The sequence below is a fragment of the Hyla sarda genome, chromosome 8 (assembly GCF_029499605.1).
Source record: "Hyla sarda isolate aHylSar1 chromosome 8, aHylSar1.hap1, whole genome shotgun sequence".
Lineage (NCBI taxonomy): Eukaryota > Metazoa > Chordata > Amphibia > Anura > Hylidae > Hyla > Hyla sarda.
The window spans coordinates 62,823,425-62,840,910 of NC_079196.1; the positions used below are offsets into that span (position 1 = coordinate 62,823,425).

At 46.7% G+C, this 17,486-nt stretch overlaps 1 protein-coding gene across 1 annotated transcript; it reads left to right on the top strand.

Annotated features, from left to right (window-relative positions):
• The first annotated feature begins 2,738 nt into the window (after positions 1-2,738).
• On the top strand, positions 2,739-9,451 carry LOC130284939 (pejvakin-like). Its single transcript, XM_056535916.1, has 4 exons — positions 2,739-2,859; positions 4,552-4,669; positions 7,574-7,684; positions 8,809-9,451. Exons 1-4 carry the CDS (start codon positions 2,788-2,790, stop codon positions 9,108-9,110), a joined length of 603 nt encoding a protein of 200 aa, XP_056391891.1. The 5' UTR covers positions 2,739-2,787; the 3' UTR covers positions 9,111-9,451.
• The last annotated feature ends 8,035 nt before the right edge of the window (positions 9,452-17,486 follow it).

A 17,486-nucleotide genomic window follows, 5' to 3' on the forward strand; every position in this document is an offset into this window, starting at 1 on the left:
CCTCATCACAGGTCCCCCCTCTCCAGCCCCCTACATCAAAGGCATCCCCTCTTCAGCCCCTCATATCACAGGTCCCCCGTACCCAGCCTCCACATAACTGGTCTCCCCTCTCCCCCAGCACCCACCAACATTACAGCCCCCCTCCTTACAGCCCTCCACATCACAAGTCCCCCCTTTGCAGCCCCCCACATCACAGGTCCCCCCTTTGCAGCCCCCCACTTCACAGGTCCCCCTTTGCAGCCGCTCACTTCACAGGTCCCCCCTTTTCAGCCCCTCACATCACAGGTCCCCCCTTTGCAGACCCCATCATCACAGGTCCCCCCTTTACAGACCCCATCATCACAGGTCCCCCCTTTACAAACCCCATCATCACAGGTCGCCCCCCCCCCCATTTGCAGCCCCACACATCGCAGGTCCCCCCTTTGCAGCCTCTCACATCACAGGTCCCCCCTTTGCAGCCTCTCACATCACAGGTCCCCCCTTTGCAGCCCCACACATCACAGGTCCCCCTTTGCAGCCCTCACATCACAGCCCCCCCCCCTTTGCAGCCCTCACATCACAGCCCCCCCCCCTTTGCAGCCATCACATCACAGGTCCCCTTTGCAGCCCCTCACATCACATGTCCCCCCTTTGCAGCCCCTCACATCACAGGTCCCCCCCACCTTTGCAGCCCCCCACATCACAGGTCCCCCCCACCTTTTCAGCCCCACACATCATAGGTCCCCCCTTTGCAGCCCCACACATCACAGGTCCCCCCTTTGCAGACCCTCACATCACAGGTCCCCCCTTTGCAGCCCCACACATCACAGGTTCCCCCCTTTGCAGCCCCACAAATCACAGGTTCCCCCCTTTGCAGCCCCTCACATCACAGGTCCCCCCTTTGCAGCCCCACACATTACAGTTCCCCCCTTTGCAGCCCCTCACATCACAAGTTCCCCCCTTTGCAGCCCCTCACATCGCAGGTCCCCCCTTTGCAGCCTCTCACATCACAGGTCCCCCCTTTGCAGCCTCTCACATCACAGGTCCCCCCTTTGCAGCCCCTCACATCACATGTCCCCCCTTTGCAGCCCCTCACATCACAGGTCCCCCCACCTTTGCAGCCCCCCAAATCACAGGTCCCCCCCACCTTTTCAGCCCCACACATCATAGGTCCCCCCTTTGCAGCCCCACACATCACAGGTCCTCCCTTTGCAGACCCTCACATCACAGGTCCCCCCTTTGCAGCCCCACACATCACAGGCTCCCCCCTTTGCAGCCCCACACATCACAGGTTCCCCCCTTTGCAGACCCTCACATCACAGGTCCCCCCTTTGCAGCCCCACACATCACAGTTCCCCCCTTTGCAGCCCCTCACATCACAGGTTCCCCCCTTTGCAGCCCCTCACATCACAGATCCCCCTTTGCAGCCATCATATCACAGGTCCCCCCTTTGCAGCCCCTCACATCACATGTCCCCCCTTTGCAGCCCCCCAACATCACAGTTCCCCATTTACAGACCCCATCATCACTGCCCCCCCCCCCTTTGCAGCCCCCCCATCACAGGTCCCCCTTTTCAGCCCCCCCCCCATCACAGGTCTCCCCCTTACCAGGCCCCCACACACACACCACATAACAGGACTCCCACCCTTTCCCTTACATAGTAATAACATTAGGTTCCCTTTTCCTCTCACCCAGTATAGTAGATCCTCCCCCGAGCAGCTGCAGTCACTGTGTGCGGACAGGAGGAGGGGCCAGGAGCAGTGAGGAGGCAGAGAGTAGAGGGGAGTGTACTGTCTGTACAGCTCCCATTACAGACTCTGTACCCCAGACCTCCGGACTTCCGCTCACTGTATCAGCCTGTCAGGAGCCTCAGACCTGTGTGTGATGTTGCAGCTGTGGTGCACACAGGTCCAGACACTGCTGACAGACTAAAGGCGGGGTTCACATCACGTTTTCTCCCATACGGGAGCGCATACGGCAGGGGGAGCTAAAACCTGGCACTCCCATATGCTTTCGTATGCGTTCCCGTATGTAATTCATTTCAATGAGCCGGACGGAGTGAAACGTTCGGTTCGGTCGGCTCATTTTTGTGCTCTATGCGCTTTTTCCCTGGACCTAAAACTGTGGTCAACCACGGTTTTAGGTCTGGTTGTTAAAGTGCATACGGCGCAAAAATGAGCCGACCAGACTGAATGTGATGTGAACCCAGCCTAACACAGTGACTTAGGGCGGCGGCCTATCGGGGATTTTCCTGGTATCCCGATAGGCCAGTCCGCCCCTGGATAATATCCCTCCATTGCCCCAGCAGAGAAAAGTTGGACTAAGGACTATCTCCTGCAATGATAGGTTGGGAGATGCATATGACAGAACCACTATTCAACTGTGTAAAATAAATGAAGGAAATATTAACCCTTGACACTTTGGTTACTTCAGTGTATGCATTAGATTAAGATTAGATTAAGTGAAATGCAGAATAATACATTTTGCAAACTTTCCAGGACCTGATACACATTTTATGCATTAAGCTAAATTTTAGACTATCGTCTACCCGGCAACTTTCTGGCAAATGGTAGCTGGAACAGTTGTACAGGGTCACGACAACGGCTTTAGTTAAGTTGTATTCATGTCTATTAATTTAACAATAACATCCTGTCTGCTGTTCCACTGTCTAGCAGCAAATAGGTATTGGCTGACCAATTCATTTCTTTTTAATCTCATTTGAATTTTTCTATTCTTAGGACAATTGACTTGGATCACTGTTTAGTTTGTCAATCAAGAGAAAATGGGAAGGAAATCCTATGTGTGGTCATGGAGAGCATTCGGACAACTCGCCAGTGTTCTCTGTCTGTCCATGCTGGTATGTGGGGAGAAGCCATGAGGGTAAGTATGCAGATATCACACTTTTCTGTGAACAACTTTCTAAATTGTCTTCTCTGAATTTAGAAACCCTACGTGGATTTCTTTACACCATAAGGCACTACAACTCCCAGCATGTCTGGAGAACAGCAAAAGCCTGTCCGGGCATGCTAGAAGTTGTAGTTTTGATTGTAGATTTGCGCCAAAAGATGCAACAAACTTAAAAGTTGAACATAATAAATCCCTGGCCACTGTAAAAACACAACTCAAACACGTCTACCACGTAAAAAACACATGTAAATGAAAAGTCACACAAAAAGTTGCAAAAAATGTACCGTGCCAAAAGATTGTGACTAGAGATGAGCGAACTTACAGTAAATTTGATTCGTCACAAACTTCTCGGCTCGGCAGTTCATGACTTTAGTCTGCATGAATTAGTTCAGCTTTCAGGTGCTCCGGTGGGAAAAGGTGGATATAGTCCTAGGAGAGAGTCTCCAGCCCACCAGACCACCTGAAGCTGAACTAATGTATGCAGGATAAGTCAGCAACTGCCGAGCCGAGAAGTTCGTGACGAATCGAATTTACTGTAAGTTCGCTCATCTCTAATTGTGACAAATATACCCAGTAAAATGCTCCATAAATACCCCCCCACGCTGAAAAACATTGCCATAAGACTATGGTTATACTTCAACTTACTGATCAATAGCTTGTTGTGCTGACATCTAGTGGCCAAAGATATAACTACAATAATTTACTCCAATATTATACTTCATTTTTTGGAATCAGTATTTGGGCGGAAAATGCCCAGGCATTAGCTGGGAGTCAATAGGGAAATATATATTCCATTCCTTCCTGGTGCTTTTGTTTAGGTGTTTTTTACATTTTAGTGCCATTTTTACATTTTAGGGCAGTTTTTCAAAATTTACTGCATGCTCTGGCCATAGCTTTTTTATCTGGATTTTGTAGTTCTATAGTTTGGGGAAAAAAACGTGTACATGTATGTGGCCATTTTTTATAGTGTTTATCTAAATTTACCCAAACACCGCCCACAATTTTTAAGTAGAAATCTTTGAGTCATGATGAAAGAATCACATGTTTTGTGATGAAACTAACAGAAAAACAAAGGAAGAAAACAAGGACAAATAAAAAATGTCTATATAATGCACACCACCACATAATACCACAATAACCACATCAAGAAGGAATAAAAAGACAGGGCAGGTGTTTGACTGGGCAAAAAAAAAATTGCAAACATAATCCATAGTCTTGATTTTTCGTTATTAAGCAAATGGGGCTCAAGTGCCCAGGGGGCGTTCCTCAACACGACAAGAGCCCATGTAAGTCCAGACCATAGCCTTTCCTCTGTCTAGTCAGTCAAATGGGGTAGGCGGATGCAAGCAGGCTGTGGTTGGTAATAACAAGGACATGGACTGGATTTCATTGGAATCTTGCTGTAATTAAGAATGCCCCCCGGGCACTTGAGTCTTATTTACATAATAACAAAAAGTCTTGTATCTTAGCACTGGAAAGGACTATGGAGATGAAAAAAAAAGTATGTGGTCATTTGCTTAATTACACCAATTCCTGCTGACAGGTCCACTATAGAGTTAGTACTTGCCGTGTTCTGACCAATAAGGAATATTTGTATCTTTCGATGGGTAATCAAATATTCCCTATCTTCACTAATGACATTTCTTGTTTCCTTTTGAATTGCAGTTTCACATAATTGATGAGAAAAACCACAAAGGGCGCGACAAAGCTATTGTATTTCCCGCGCACACAACCATAGCGTTTAGTAGCTTTGATCTGTACATTCATCTGGATGGTCACTTTGGTAAGTGTCATCTTTTCTGATGTCTTATGTGTATGTGAAAAAGAAGACTACAAGGAGGGTACAAAGGATGTAGTACACTCACCTCAGGGTGTTGTGCTGTCAACATCAGTATCCGTCTTGTATACAGTATAGCCGGCAACCGCCTGCATCAAACCATATGATAAGAAATGGATCCCGGCACTCACCAGATGATGCAATAAGTTCAGTTTTATTTGTAGGAATTCATCTTTAAGTACAGTACACGTTTTGGCAATGTATGCCTTCCTCTGCTGTCTCAGACAGCAGAGGAAGGCATACATTGCTGAAACGCGTCCTGTACTTAAAGATGTATTCCTACAAATAAAACTGAACTTATTGCATCATCTGGTGAGTGCCGGGATCCATTTCTTATCCTATTGACTATCTTATCCACGAGCACCACCTCTTCGACGAAGTGCCGACAAACCATCTATACCACTGCATCAAACCATATGTCTGGTCAAGGAACGGAAGTAGCAGTCAGATGTGGAGCAAGTCCAATGAGAAATAGATATATGATTCTTTTGGCACTCACCTGCAGACAAAGTATTTTAAACAGTAACCAAATTTCAGGACAAAGATTTATAATAAATAAATAAATGCTATATTAACCCCTAGAGGACACAGGGTGTACATGCAAGCCCAGTGCCTCAAAGGGCTTACTAAAAGACGGTAAGAAATGGCTGCTATTCCCTAATAAAAGTTGACATCACATAATATAGAAACATAGAATGTGTCGGCAGATAAGAACCATTTGGCCCATCTAGTCTGCCAAAAAAAGAAATGTAAACAAAGTCTAGAATTGCTGAGTTTTGGTCACTTCATATACCAGAATTTTTTTTATAATTAGTGATCAAATACTACCAATATACTATAAAAATACTACCAATAAATACTACAGATCCCTAAGCTAAAAATGAGCCCTCATATCGCCCCGTATACGGAAAACTAAAAGTGTTATAGAGGTCAGAAGAGGACAAGTTTAAGCATACTCATTTTCTAACCAAAAATTAAGGTATACATTTTTTAAAGTACTGTATATACTCGAGTATAAGCAGAGTTTTTCAGCACGGTTTTTCATGCTGAAAACGCCCCCCCCTCGGCTTATACTCGAGTGAACTCTCCACCTGTCAATCCCTTCTCAGTGATCTTCCCTCCAGAGGTTGCAAAACTAGAACTCCCAGCATGCCCGGACAGCCATCGGCTGTCCGCGCATGCTGGGAACTGTAGTTTTGAAACCTCTGGAGGTCCGCAGGTTGAAGACCACTGCGGCCTTCGTCATCATCCAGACCCCCCCTTTAGTTTTCTACTCACCTCCCCTCGGTGGGAAGGAAGGGTGAGCTGGTCCGGGCCATCTATGCTGCAGGGACCGTCCGGTTGGGAGGGTTAGTTGTTCCGGGCTGTCCATTTTTACACGGAGGGCCCTCTTCTCCGCGCTCCGGGCCTGCCCCGGACTAGTGACATTGCATGCTGGGAGTTGTAGTTTTGAAACCTCTGGAATGACATTGCATGCCCCGGACTAGTGACGTTGCCTTGACGATGCCGCACAGGGACGTTCATGCGCAGCCTCCCTGCGCATGAACGTCCCTGTGCGTCGTCAAGGCAATATCACTAGTCCGGGGCAGGCCCGGAGCACTGAGAAGAGGGCCCCCCCGGTGAAAATGGACAGCCCGGAACGACTAACCCTCCCCACCGGATGGTTCCTGCAGCATAGATGGCCCGGACCAGCTCACCCTTCCTTCCCACCGAGGGTAGGTGAGTAGAAAACTAAAGGGGGGGGGGGTCTGGATGATGACAAAGGCTGCAGTGGTCTTCAACCTGCGAACCTCCAGAAATTTCAAAACTACAACTCCCAACATGCCCAGACAGCCGACGGCTGAAGGGATTGACAGGCGGTGATGATGATGGGGGGGGGGGGGATGATAATGGGGGTCTGGATGATGACGGGGGTCTGGATGAGACCTTATATTTTGGTCGGCTTATACTCGAGTATATACGGTAGTAAAATAAAAACTGTATTGGGTATCATTGTAATCTTATTGACCTACAAATTGATTTGTGGCTATTAGAAGGTGAGAAGGAAAAAACCAAAAACATAAAAATGTAAAATTGCGGCAGGCCTATTGGGTTAAAGCGTACCCGTCAGATCCAAAAAAAAAAAATGTTTTAAAATATATCACTCAGTACCTAATCCTGACCATGTACATCTAATTTTTATGTGTCTAGCACCTTTATTTATTTATTTTATCACACTTTTAAATTAGCTCACTAGTCTGAATTCCTCTGAAAGGGAGGGGGCGTGGCCTCACTGTGCAGGTCTCCGCCCCCTCCTTCAGTATGCTGTCTGCTCACACCTCCCGGAGCATTAGCAAAACTACAACTCCCAGCTTGTCCTCACTGACAGTAGCGGGACACAAGCTGACAGTGGGAGTGGGAGCCCTGCACTCACAGCTGTCAATCAAGGAAGTGTGTCCATGACATAGGTGATGATGCATGGACACAACAGGACTAGTATATGTCCAAGCAGGCGGAGGGGCAGTTGTTTGACTGCCTTTTTCATTATGAAATACTGAAAATTTTCTAATGAAAGCAAGTGCAAAACCTATTGTTTTTGCATGATTTACAACATATCAAAAGTTTTTGTATCTGACAGTGCCCATTTAAAGTCACTGGAGAATAAAGTCCATGACTTTAATAAACTATTTATTTATTTATTTAAAATCTTTGTCCGGACATTAGTTACTGTTTAAAATACTTTGCCAGGGGAGCACTAAAAAAGCAGCTATCTTTTCTTCTTTCTGATGTAAATTTGAATGTCGGTGATTGTATGGTGTCCAGATAGGGAAAATAAACTTATCATTCTCATGTTTTCTAATTTTTTTTTAGAGCTTTGTGTCTCATCTGCTTCAAAAGGAGGATTTGAGAAGGAGCCCAGTAGATCGTTTTCATTAAACGCTATACGGAACACCCTGTACCGAACAGGCATCTTATTCACCGGTAAGATGAGAATCACAGGAGTTTGCCGTGACACTGTCAGTGACTATGTTTTTTACTCCCTCTTGAGAGCCTGTAGTCAGATGGATGTAGATCATTGTTTCCCAACCAGTGTGCCTCCAGCTGTTGCAAAACTGCAACTCTTAGCATGCCTGGACAGTTGTATGCATTGAACATTGTACATACTCTGGATGTATCCTCTTATGCATTTATTGGGGATTGCTGGAAGGACGTTTAAAGGGGTACTCCACCCCTAGACATCTTATCCCCTATCCAAAGGTATTGAGGGGGCTGGCCGTGACATGATGAGGGGGTGCGGCCATGACATCACAATTCTCCGGCCCCTGTTCCTTCGCTCCTTGCAGCAGATGACAGGGGGTGCTGAAAAAGAGAACACGGGGGTTCCCAGCAGCAGGACCCCCACGATCAAACATCTTATCCCCTATCCTTTGCATAGGGGATAAGATGTCTAGGGGGGGGGAGTACCCCTTTAATGGAATGTCGTAATTGCACATCTATTGCACATTTATCCTACAGCATATATATTGCAAATTATTTCCATATCTAACTTTTTGCATATATTACACATTTAAACTCTTGCAGTTTGAGGTTGTATATCCAGTGTACAGTGCACTGTAGGCATTTAAAGTGGTAATACACCTGCATACATATATCTGTTTATCTATATATTTGTGCATCCCGAGATTGCACCTTACAAAGTGTTGTCGTATTTCAAGTGTTATTACATCTGTTAATGTTGTACACCTATAGTTGTGCATTTTTGTATTTGTAGTTCTCCCATTCTGCCTATAATATCTGAAGTGTTTTATTATATATTGACTGTAACATTCTGGTGGACAGACCTTTGATACCTATATATTCTCCCCTGATGAATTCAGCTTAACTGCTAAAGGAAACATGTAGGGAGTATAGGGCATTATAGGAGATACAAGGACAGGTTCCTGTATGGGGTCTGCCCACTGATCAAGAAGGGCGTAATAGGGTTTGAGATTTAGGATGGGCTAGCCCCCACTACACAATTTCCTGTAAGGTTACACAAATATTTACTGGTATGGCTGCTTTGTACTGTGTGTAACCCTAAAATGAATAATTGTTTTCTTGTACAGGAAAAAGAACAATGGATATCATTGCTAACGCAGATTCTTACATGGATGACATCTTTTCCGATTACTATGACAAGGCTGCTAGCATGACTGACATTTCTACTACATTCATGCGAGAAGGCGCTCACACTCGTGTTAACCTCCTGACCAATAACATTTCCAAGGGACCCTGCGCTCTGTGTGGGATGGGAAACTCCAAAAGAGAGACTGTATATGGCTGCTTCGAGTGCTCGTCCAATGGCCAGAAGTACGTCAGGCTGCATGCTGTACCTTGCTTTGACCTGTGGCACAAAAGACTGAAGTGATCATTGTACGTGACACGTTTGTGCCCCTATGTCGATTCTCAGGTGAACCTGTGCCACAGCTCCCGTCACATATATGCAAAAAGTACTCCTTCGACTACTGAACCATGCAAGGTGCTCTGTGACTATACTGTTTAATGGTCAATGATTCAGACGGCCAATAAGCAAACAGTGTCAAATGGACTTATAAACTACTAATCACAAAAAATAAGAAGTAGACAATGCCAGCGTTTCGATGCAGAACAAAATCCTAAATGGTAAAAGGAACCTCCTATAGTTATGGAGGTAGCAGAGGTAGCGGTCGCACCGGGGCCCTGGTTCCTCAGGGGGCCCCAAAGCACATCTGTCCCATTAGAGACCAGTAATATATTTGGCATATGGGGCCCTGTTGCAGATTTTGCATCGGGGCCCAGAAGCTCCAAGCTACGCCTCTGCCTCCCATTGTATTCATACATTAGGGAGACTCCATGAGTTGATCTTGCTAGTTGGCATTAGAAGCAGACCTGGCCACGAGAGGTGGTCTCCTTCTGTATGCCAGTGCTGGTTGTGTGTATTAGTTTTGTCCCTATAGATGGTCATCAGTTTATTTTTTACTTTTTTGTACATTGCAGTGAAATTAAAGGAGTACTCCCGAGGAAAACATTTTTTTTTTAAATCATCTGATCCCAGAAAGTTAAACAGATTTGTAAATTACTTCTATTAAAAAATCTTTACCCTTCCAATACTTTTTAACAGCTGTATGCTACAGAGGAAATGCTTTTCTTTTTGAATTTCTTTTTTGTCTTGTTACGCCGAGCGCTCCGGGTCCCCGTTCCTCCCCGGAGCGCTCGCCTCATCCTCGTTGCTGCAGCGCCCCGGTCAGATCCACTGACCGGGTGCGCTGCGGTCCCGCCTCCAGCCGGGATGCGATTCGCGATGCGCACCCCGGTCCCCGTACCTGACTCGCTCTCCGTCGGTCCTGTCCCGGCGCGCGCGGCCCCGCTCCCTAGGGCGCGCGCGCGTCGGGTCTCTGCGATTTAAAGGGCCAGTGCACCTATGATGGTGCCTGGCCCAATCTTCCAATTAGCTTAATTAGTTTCCACCTGTGCACTTCCCTATATCACCTCACTTCCCCTGCACTCCCTGGCCGGATCTTGTTGCACTTGTGCCTAGTGAAAGCGTTCCCTTGTTTGTTCCTAGCCCGTGTTCCTGACCTCCTGCCGTTGCCCCTGACTACGATCCTTGCCGCCTGCCCCCGACCTTCTGCTACGTCCGACCTTGCTTCTGCCTGCTCCCTTGTACCTCGCCTATCTTCAGCAGTCAGAGAGGTGAGCCGTTGCTAGTGGATACGACCTGGTCACTACCGCCGCAGCAAGACCATCCCGCTTTGCGGCGGGCTCTGGTGAAAACCTGTAGTGGCTTAGAACCGGTCCACTAGCGCGGCCCTCGCCATCCCTCTCTGGCACAGAGGATCCACTACCTGCCAGCCGGCATCGTGACATGTCTTGTCCACAGTGCTCTCTGCTGACACCTAATGCCCGTATCAGGAACTGTCCAGAGCAGGAGAAAATCCCCAGTGCAAACCTATACTGCTCTGGACAGTTCCTGACATGGACAGAGGTGTCAGCAGAGAGCACTGTGGACAAGACAAAAAAGAAATTAAAAAATAAAAATTTCCTCTGTAGCATACAGCTGCTTAAAAGTACTGGAAGGGTAAAGATTTTTTAATAGAAGTAATTTACAAATCTGTTTAACTTTCTGGCACCAGTTGATTTAAAAAAAATATATATGTTTTCCACCGGAGTAACCCTTTAAGCATAGAGCAGTGTTTTCCAACCACTATGTCTCCAGTTGTTGCAAAACTACAACTCTCAGCATGCCCGGACAGCCTATGGCTGTCCAGGCATGCTGGGACTTGTAGTTTTGCAACAGCAGGAGATGCACTGTTTGGAAAACACTGGCATAAATGGTGACACTGGCAGGAGACAAAATGTCTACCTGTGGAGGTTTTTCATTCATGGATAAAAATGGGATGAAAATGGAAGAACTGGATTTTTCACTGGTTTTTTATTTTGGTTTTTAAATTGTAAATATTTACCCAGTGTCAAAATGTAAAGGGATTGTTTCACTACAATAAGCCCTGTCCATGTGCCCTGCTAGGGTATACCCCAATCAGTTCTTATGTTAAAAGTAAATAACAACACTTACAGTACATGATTAGGGTAGGGTCACACATACCGCATACGCAGCATAATTCATGCTGTGAAATCTGCCAGGGAGCAGGAATTACGCTGCGCATTTTTCTATGAGCAGACACACAGGGCTTCCCCAACGCAGCCCTGTGTGTGCAATAATATCCGGAGGAGGGCCCATCTCCAAATCTCACTGCACACACAGAGCTGCAGCAGGGAAGCCCTGTGTGTCTGCTCATAGCAAAATGCGCAGCGTATCTCACGGTGCCCATCAGATTTATAGCGGCGTAAAATGTGCTACGTATGCGCTATGTGTGACCCTATCTTTACAATGACACTTGTTAAAGGGGTTCTCCACCATAAGGTGATTTTAGTACGTACCTGGCAGACAGTAATGGCCATGCTTAGGAAGGATCTGCTCTTGTCTTGGTGCTAAATGGATATGTTGTGAGATTCCCATAATACTGTGGCTAGCTTTTTGCGAACTTGAATTTCCTGTTTCACTTTTCTTTTTTTGACTACAAATCCCACAATTCTATTTTCCTCCTTCTCACACATCAGCCACCCCCACACCCAGTGAAACACAAATGAGCTGCAGACCTGTGGTTTTCAATCAGGGTGCCTCCAGCTGTTGCATTAGTTGCAGATTGATCCCTCCACCCATTGAAGCAGACAGGCTCCCTGTCATCAGCTGACTAGTGAGTCAGGTCTCGGCCGCATTGCAAGCTGGGAAAAATCTGAGACAACAGTAATTTTGGATGCTGATAGAAATAAATATTGGGTTGAAAATCACAAAAGAATTGTGAGAAAACCGTCACACACAGGTACAGACACTATATTATGAACTACACTAACTTTACAGCCCCTGTAGCATAATCAAATAAAAAAAAAATCCTGGAATACCCCTTTAAGAGGTGGGATATGTTAGGCAGCAGGTGAAGAGTCAGTTCTCGATGTTACGGTTTTGGAAGCAGGAACAATGGTAAAAGGGCAAGTTGTGATGACAACATGAGTCAGAGCATCTCCAAAATACTGGATCTTGCTTGTAGGCTTGTACCTAGCAAATGTGGACCACCAAAGTTGCCCTTGCTAAATGCCCATATTGAGGCATATTAACCGCAAAAAGTACTTACAGTTTGTATATAAGCATTACAGCTAGACCACAAAGCAATGGAAGGTGGCCTGGTCTGATAGATCACATTTTATTTTACATTATGTGGAAAACCAAGTGTTTTTGTGCTGCTTACCTAGGGAAGAGATGGCACCAAGATGCACTATGAAGGTAATGTTCTGCTGGGAAACCTTGGCACCTGGCATTAGCATATTGCTGGATGTACCGCCTACCTGAACATTTTTGCAGACCAAGAGCGTCCCTTGGTGGTAGTGGTATTTCTTAGTGGCAGTGGCCTCTTTTTGAAAGCGAATTTTGCTCTGGGGGCATGCCGCATTTAGGAAGCCCCTATGGTGCCAGGACAGCAAAAAAAAAAAAAACACATGGCATACCATTTTGGAAACTAGACCCCTCGGGGAACGTAACAAGGGGTAGTTTGAACCTTAATACCCTACAGGTGTTTCACGACTTTTGCATATGTAAAAAAATATATATTTTTTTTACCTAAAATGCTTGTTTTCCCAAAAATTTTACATTTTTAAAAAGGGTAATAGCAGAAAATACCCCCCAAAATTTGTTAGGCAATTTCTCCCGAGTACAGCGATACCCCATATGTGACCCAAAACTGTTGCCTTGAAATACGACAGGGCTCCAAAGTGAGAGCGTCATGCGCATTTGAGGCCTAAATTAGGGACTTGCATAGGGGTGGACATAGGGGTATTCTACGCCAGTGATTCCCAAACAGGGTGCCTCCAGCTGTTGTAAAACTCCCAGCATGCCTAGACAGTCAACGGCTATCTGGCAATACTGGGAGTAGTTGTTTTGCAACAGCTGGAGGCTCCGTTTTGGAAACAGTGGCGTAACAGACGTTTTTCATTTTTATTGGGGAGGGGAGGGGGGCTGTGTAGGGGTATGTGTATATGTAGTGTTTTTTACTTTTTATTTTATTTTGTGTTAGTGTAGTGTTTTTAGGGTAGAGTCGCACGGGCAGGGGTTCACAGTAGTTTCTCGCTGGCAGTTTGAGCTTCGGCAGAAATTTTGCCGCACCTCAAACTTGCAGCCGGATACTTACTGTAATCCTCCGCCCATGTGAGTGTACCCTGTACATTCACATTGGGGGGGGGGGGGAGCATCCAGCTGTTGCAAAACTACAACTCCCAGCATGTACGGTCTATCAGTGCATGCTGGGAGTTGTAGTATTGCAACAGCTGGAGGCACACTGGTTGTGAAACACCGAGTTTGGTAACAAACTCAGTGTTTTGCAACCAGTGTGCCTTCAGCTGTTGCAAAAGCTACAACCCCCAGCATGTACGGACAGCGGAAGGGCATGCTGGGTCTTGTAGTTATGCAACAGCTGGAGGCATGCTACTTTGGCTGGGGATGCTGGGGATTGTAGTTATGCAACAGCTGGCGACACACTGGTTTGCTACTTAACTCAGTGTGCCTTCAGCTGTTGCAAAACTACAACTCTCAGCAGTCACCGACAGCCAACGGGCATGCTGGGAGTTGTAGTTATGCAACCACCAGATGCACCACTACAACTCCCAGCATGCACTTTAGCTGATTGTGCAAGCTGGGAGTTGTAGTTACACAACAGCTGAAGGTACACTTTTCCATAGAAAGAATGTGCCTCCAGCTGTTGCAAAACTACAAGTCCCAGCATGCCCATAAGGGAATGCTGGGAGTTGTGGTGGTCTGCCTCCTGCTGTTGCATAACTACAGCTCCCAGCATGCCCTTTTTGCATGCTGGGAACTGTTGCTAAGCAACAGCAGGAGGCTGTCACTCACCTCCAACGATCCTCGCCGCACAGGTCAGTCCCTCGTCGTCTCTGCCGCCGCCGCTGCTCCTGGGGCCCCGATCCCAACAGGGGCGCCGGGGATCGGGGTCCCCAGCACCCGGGGTGCACGTCCCGCACCCGCTCACGTCCTCCGGAAGAGGGGCGGAGCGGGTTGCGGGAGTGACACCCGCAGCAGGCGCCCTGATTGGTCGGCCGGTAATCCGGCCGACGAATCAGGGCGATCGTGAAGTGGCACCAGTGCCACCTCACCCCTGCTGGCTCTGGCTGTTCAGGGCCGTCTCTGACGGCCCCGATCAGCCAATAATTCCGGGTCACTGGAGACCCGATTGACCCGGAATCCGCCGCAGATCGCTGGACTGAATCGCCGACATGGGGGGGCATAATGACCCCCCTGGGCGATATGCCCCGATGCCTGCTGAACGATTTCAGCAGGCATCGGGCACCGGCTCCGCTCCAGATGGTTGCGGGGGGCCGGTAAAACACATGACGTTCTCATACGTCATGTGTCCTTAAGGACTCGGAAATGGAGACGTATGAGAACGTCATGTGTCCTTAAGGGGTTAAGGATCTGACCACTGTCACTTTAAGCATTAATAACTCTGAGATGCTTGGACTTATGAATTTGATTCCGAGATAGTTTTTTCGTGACAAATTCTACTTTATCCTGGTGGTAAATTTTTGTCGATACTTGCATCATTTCTTGGTGAAAAATTCCCAAATTTTTTGAAAAATTTGAAAAGTTTGCATTTTTCTAACTTTGAAGTTCTCTGCTTGTAAGGAAAATAGACATCCCAAATAAATGATATATTCATTCACATATACAATATGTCTACTTTATGTTGGCATCATATGGGAGATATCTTTATATTATTATATTATATACAATATATTATGTTGGCATCATAACGTTGACATGGTTTTTACTTTTGGAAGACATCAGAGGGCTTCAGAGTTCAGCATCAATTTTCCAATTTTTCACAAAATTTTCAAAATCGGAATTTTTCAGAGACCATGTCAGTTTTGAAGTGGATTTGAATGTCCTTCATATTAGAAATACCCCACAAAGGGCCCCATTATAAAAACTGCACCCCTCAAAGTATTCAAAATGACATTCAAAATGTTTGTTTACCCTTTAGGTGTTTCACAGGAATAGCAGCAAAGTGAAGGAAAAAATTCAAAATCTCAATTTTTTACACTAACATGTTCTTGTAGACCCAGTTTTTGAATTTCAACAAGGGGTAAAAGGAGAGAAATCCCCCCAAATGTGAAACTCAATTTCTCTTGAGTAAGGAAATACCTCATATGTGTGTGTATAGTGTTCGGAGGGTGCAGTAGAGGGTTCAGAAGAGAAGGAGCAACAATGGAATTTTGGAGAGTGAAATGTTTTTGGGGGGCATGTCACATTTAGGAAGCCCCTATTATGCCAGAAGAGCAGAAAAGCCCCCACATGGCATACTATTTTGAAATCTACACCCCTCAAGGCACATAACAAGGGCGGGGGTTTACAACAAGGAAACTTGCTGTAAACCCCCGCCCATGTGAATGTACCCTGTACCCTGTACATTCACATGGGGGGGTGGGCAAGACTACAACTCCCAGCATGCCCTTTGGCTGTCCGTGCATGCTGGGGGTTGTAGTTATGCAACAGCTGGAGGCACACTGGTTGCAAAACACTGAGTTTGTTACTTAACTCAGTGTTTCGCAACCCGTGGGCCTCCAGCCGTTGCTCAACTACAACTCCCAGCATGCATGATCTGTCAGTGCTTTCTGGGAGTTATAGTTTTGCAACAGCTGGAGGCACACGGGTTGGGAAACACTGAGTTAGGAAACAGACAATGCTTCCCAACCAGTGTGCCTCCAGTTGTTGCAATACTACTCCAAGCATGCCCAGACAGTCCAGGCATGCTGGGAGTTGTAGTTCTGTAACATCTGGCCCTTCAGATGTTGCCAAACTACAACTCCCAGCATGCCTGGGCAGTCCGGGCATGCTGGGAGTTGTAGTTTTGGAACATCTGGAAGAGCACAGATTGGAGACCTCTACACAGTGGTCTCCAAACTGTGGCCCTCCAGATGTTGCAAAACTACAACTCCCAGAATGCCTCCTAGAAGCAGCAGGGAAGATCCCATTACAGCGATCTTCACTGCTGTGTCTGATGCCACAGCTGCCTCCTCCACTTGTGCCTGCCGCCGGTCCTGGTCCCAGGTATGTGCCGCTGTGGGCAGACCAAGGGAAATTAACTTTAACCCCCCCCAGTCAGCTGAGACACTGTGATTGTTCCACAGGGATCAATCACAGTGATTGCTGACTAGGACCATCCACAGATGGTCCTGGGGGGGGGCTTGCAGAAGTTGTCTCCTGCTGGTAACAGTGGGACTTCTGCCAGTTAACCCATGCGATGCCGCGCATCGCACGGCGGAATGCGCGAAGGACCTGCCCAATCCGCCGTTTATATAAGGCATTCTGCGGGAAGGGGTTAGTTGAGTTATTACCGTACGACAAAGTGCTCCACCAATCAGAGGCTGAGCAGTGCTATTGGCTGTCTGGGCATGCTGGGAGTTGTAGTTATGTGAAACTATATTCAACTGCGGCTCTTCATACATTTGGGGCACCTTACTCCTAGATATTTTTGTTTCTCACTGACATATAAAACACTGATTTATAATAAATTCACTACTTTGTCTATTATAACAATAATTACAACTATTGGAATATTTGTCTAATAAAAATGTTTATTCATCTTTTCCAGTGTTCATACATACAGGTTGGTGGTGAATGCCCATAGTATACTGGCGATGATGGTAATGACACCTTTAATCTCGGGGATATTGACAATTAGGATGGCAACGGTGACCCGTCCCAGGAACTGTCTGACCGAGTTAATATAGTCCATCGGTCCGGTGATGCTGGTCACTATCCCCCTTGGCATAACCCACGTCAGAAGCTGGAGTGTGATGGCGATCCAGGTGAGCCTGTCACTGAAGAAGCCGATCCAGCTGATGGCGGTGGGGTTACAGATCACGTAAAGAAGCTCTATAGTGCTGTTGGTGGTAATCCAGGTCACAAACTCATTGACTGGGTTCATCCAGGCAAGCAGGGAGCTGCTGGTGATGGTGGGGATCCAGAAGATCAAGTCAGTGGTGGTGTCTATCCAGGACAGCAGGTCACTGATGATAGTAGCAAACGAGATCAGGTCGTCAACAGCATCTATGAACCGGTCCAGCAGGTTGTTATTGATGGGGATATAGCATAGCAGGCATATGATCATGTCACCATAAGTGCTGATCCAGCCAAGATAGT

Coding starts and splice junctions, on each gene's coding strand:
- LOC130284939 (XM_056535916.1), top strand. CDS start 2,788: ATGGAGAGCATTCGGACAACTCGCCAGTGTTCTCTGTCTGTCCATGCT. Junction 2,860..4,551: donor TGTGGGGAGAAGCCATGAGG/GTAAGTATGCAG, acceptor TTTGAATTGCAG/TTTCACATAATTGATGAGAA. Junction 7,685..8,808: donor AACAGGCATCTTATTCACCG/GTAAGATGAGAA, acceptor TTTCTTGTACAG/GAAAAAGAACAATGGATATC.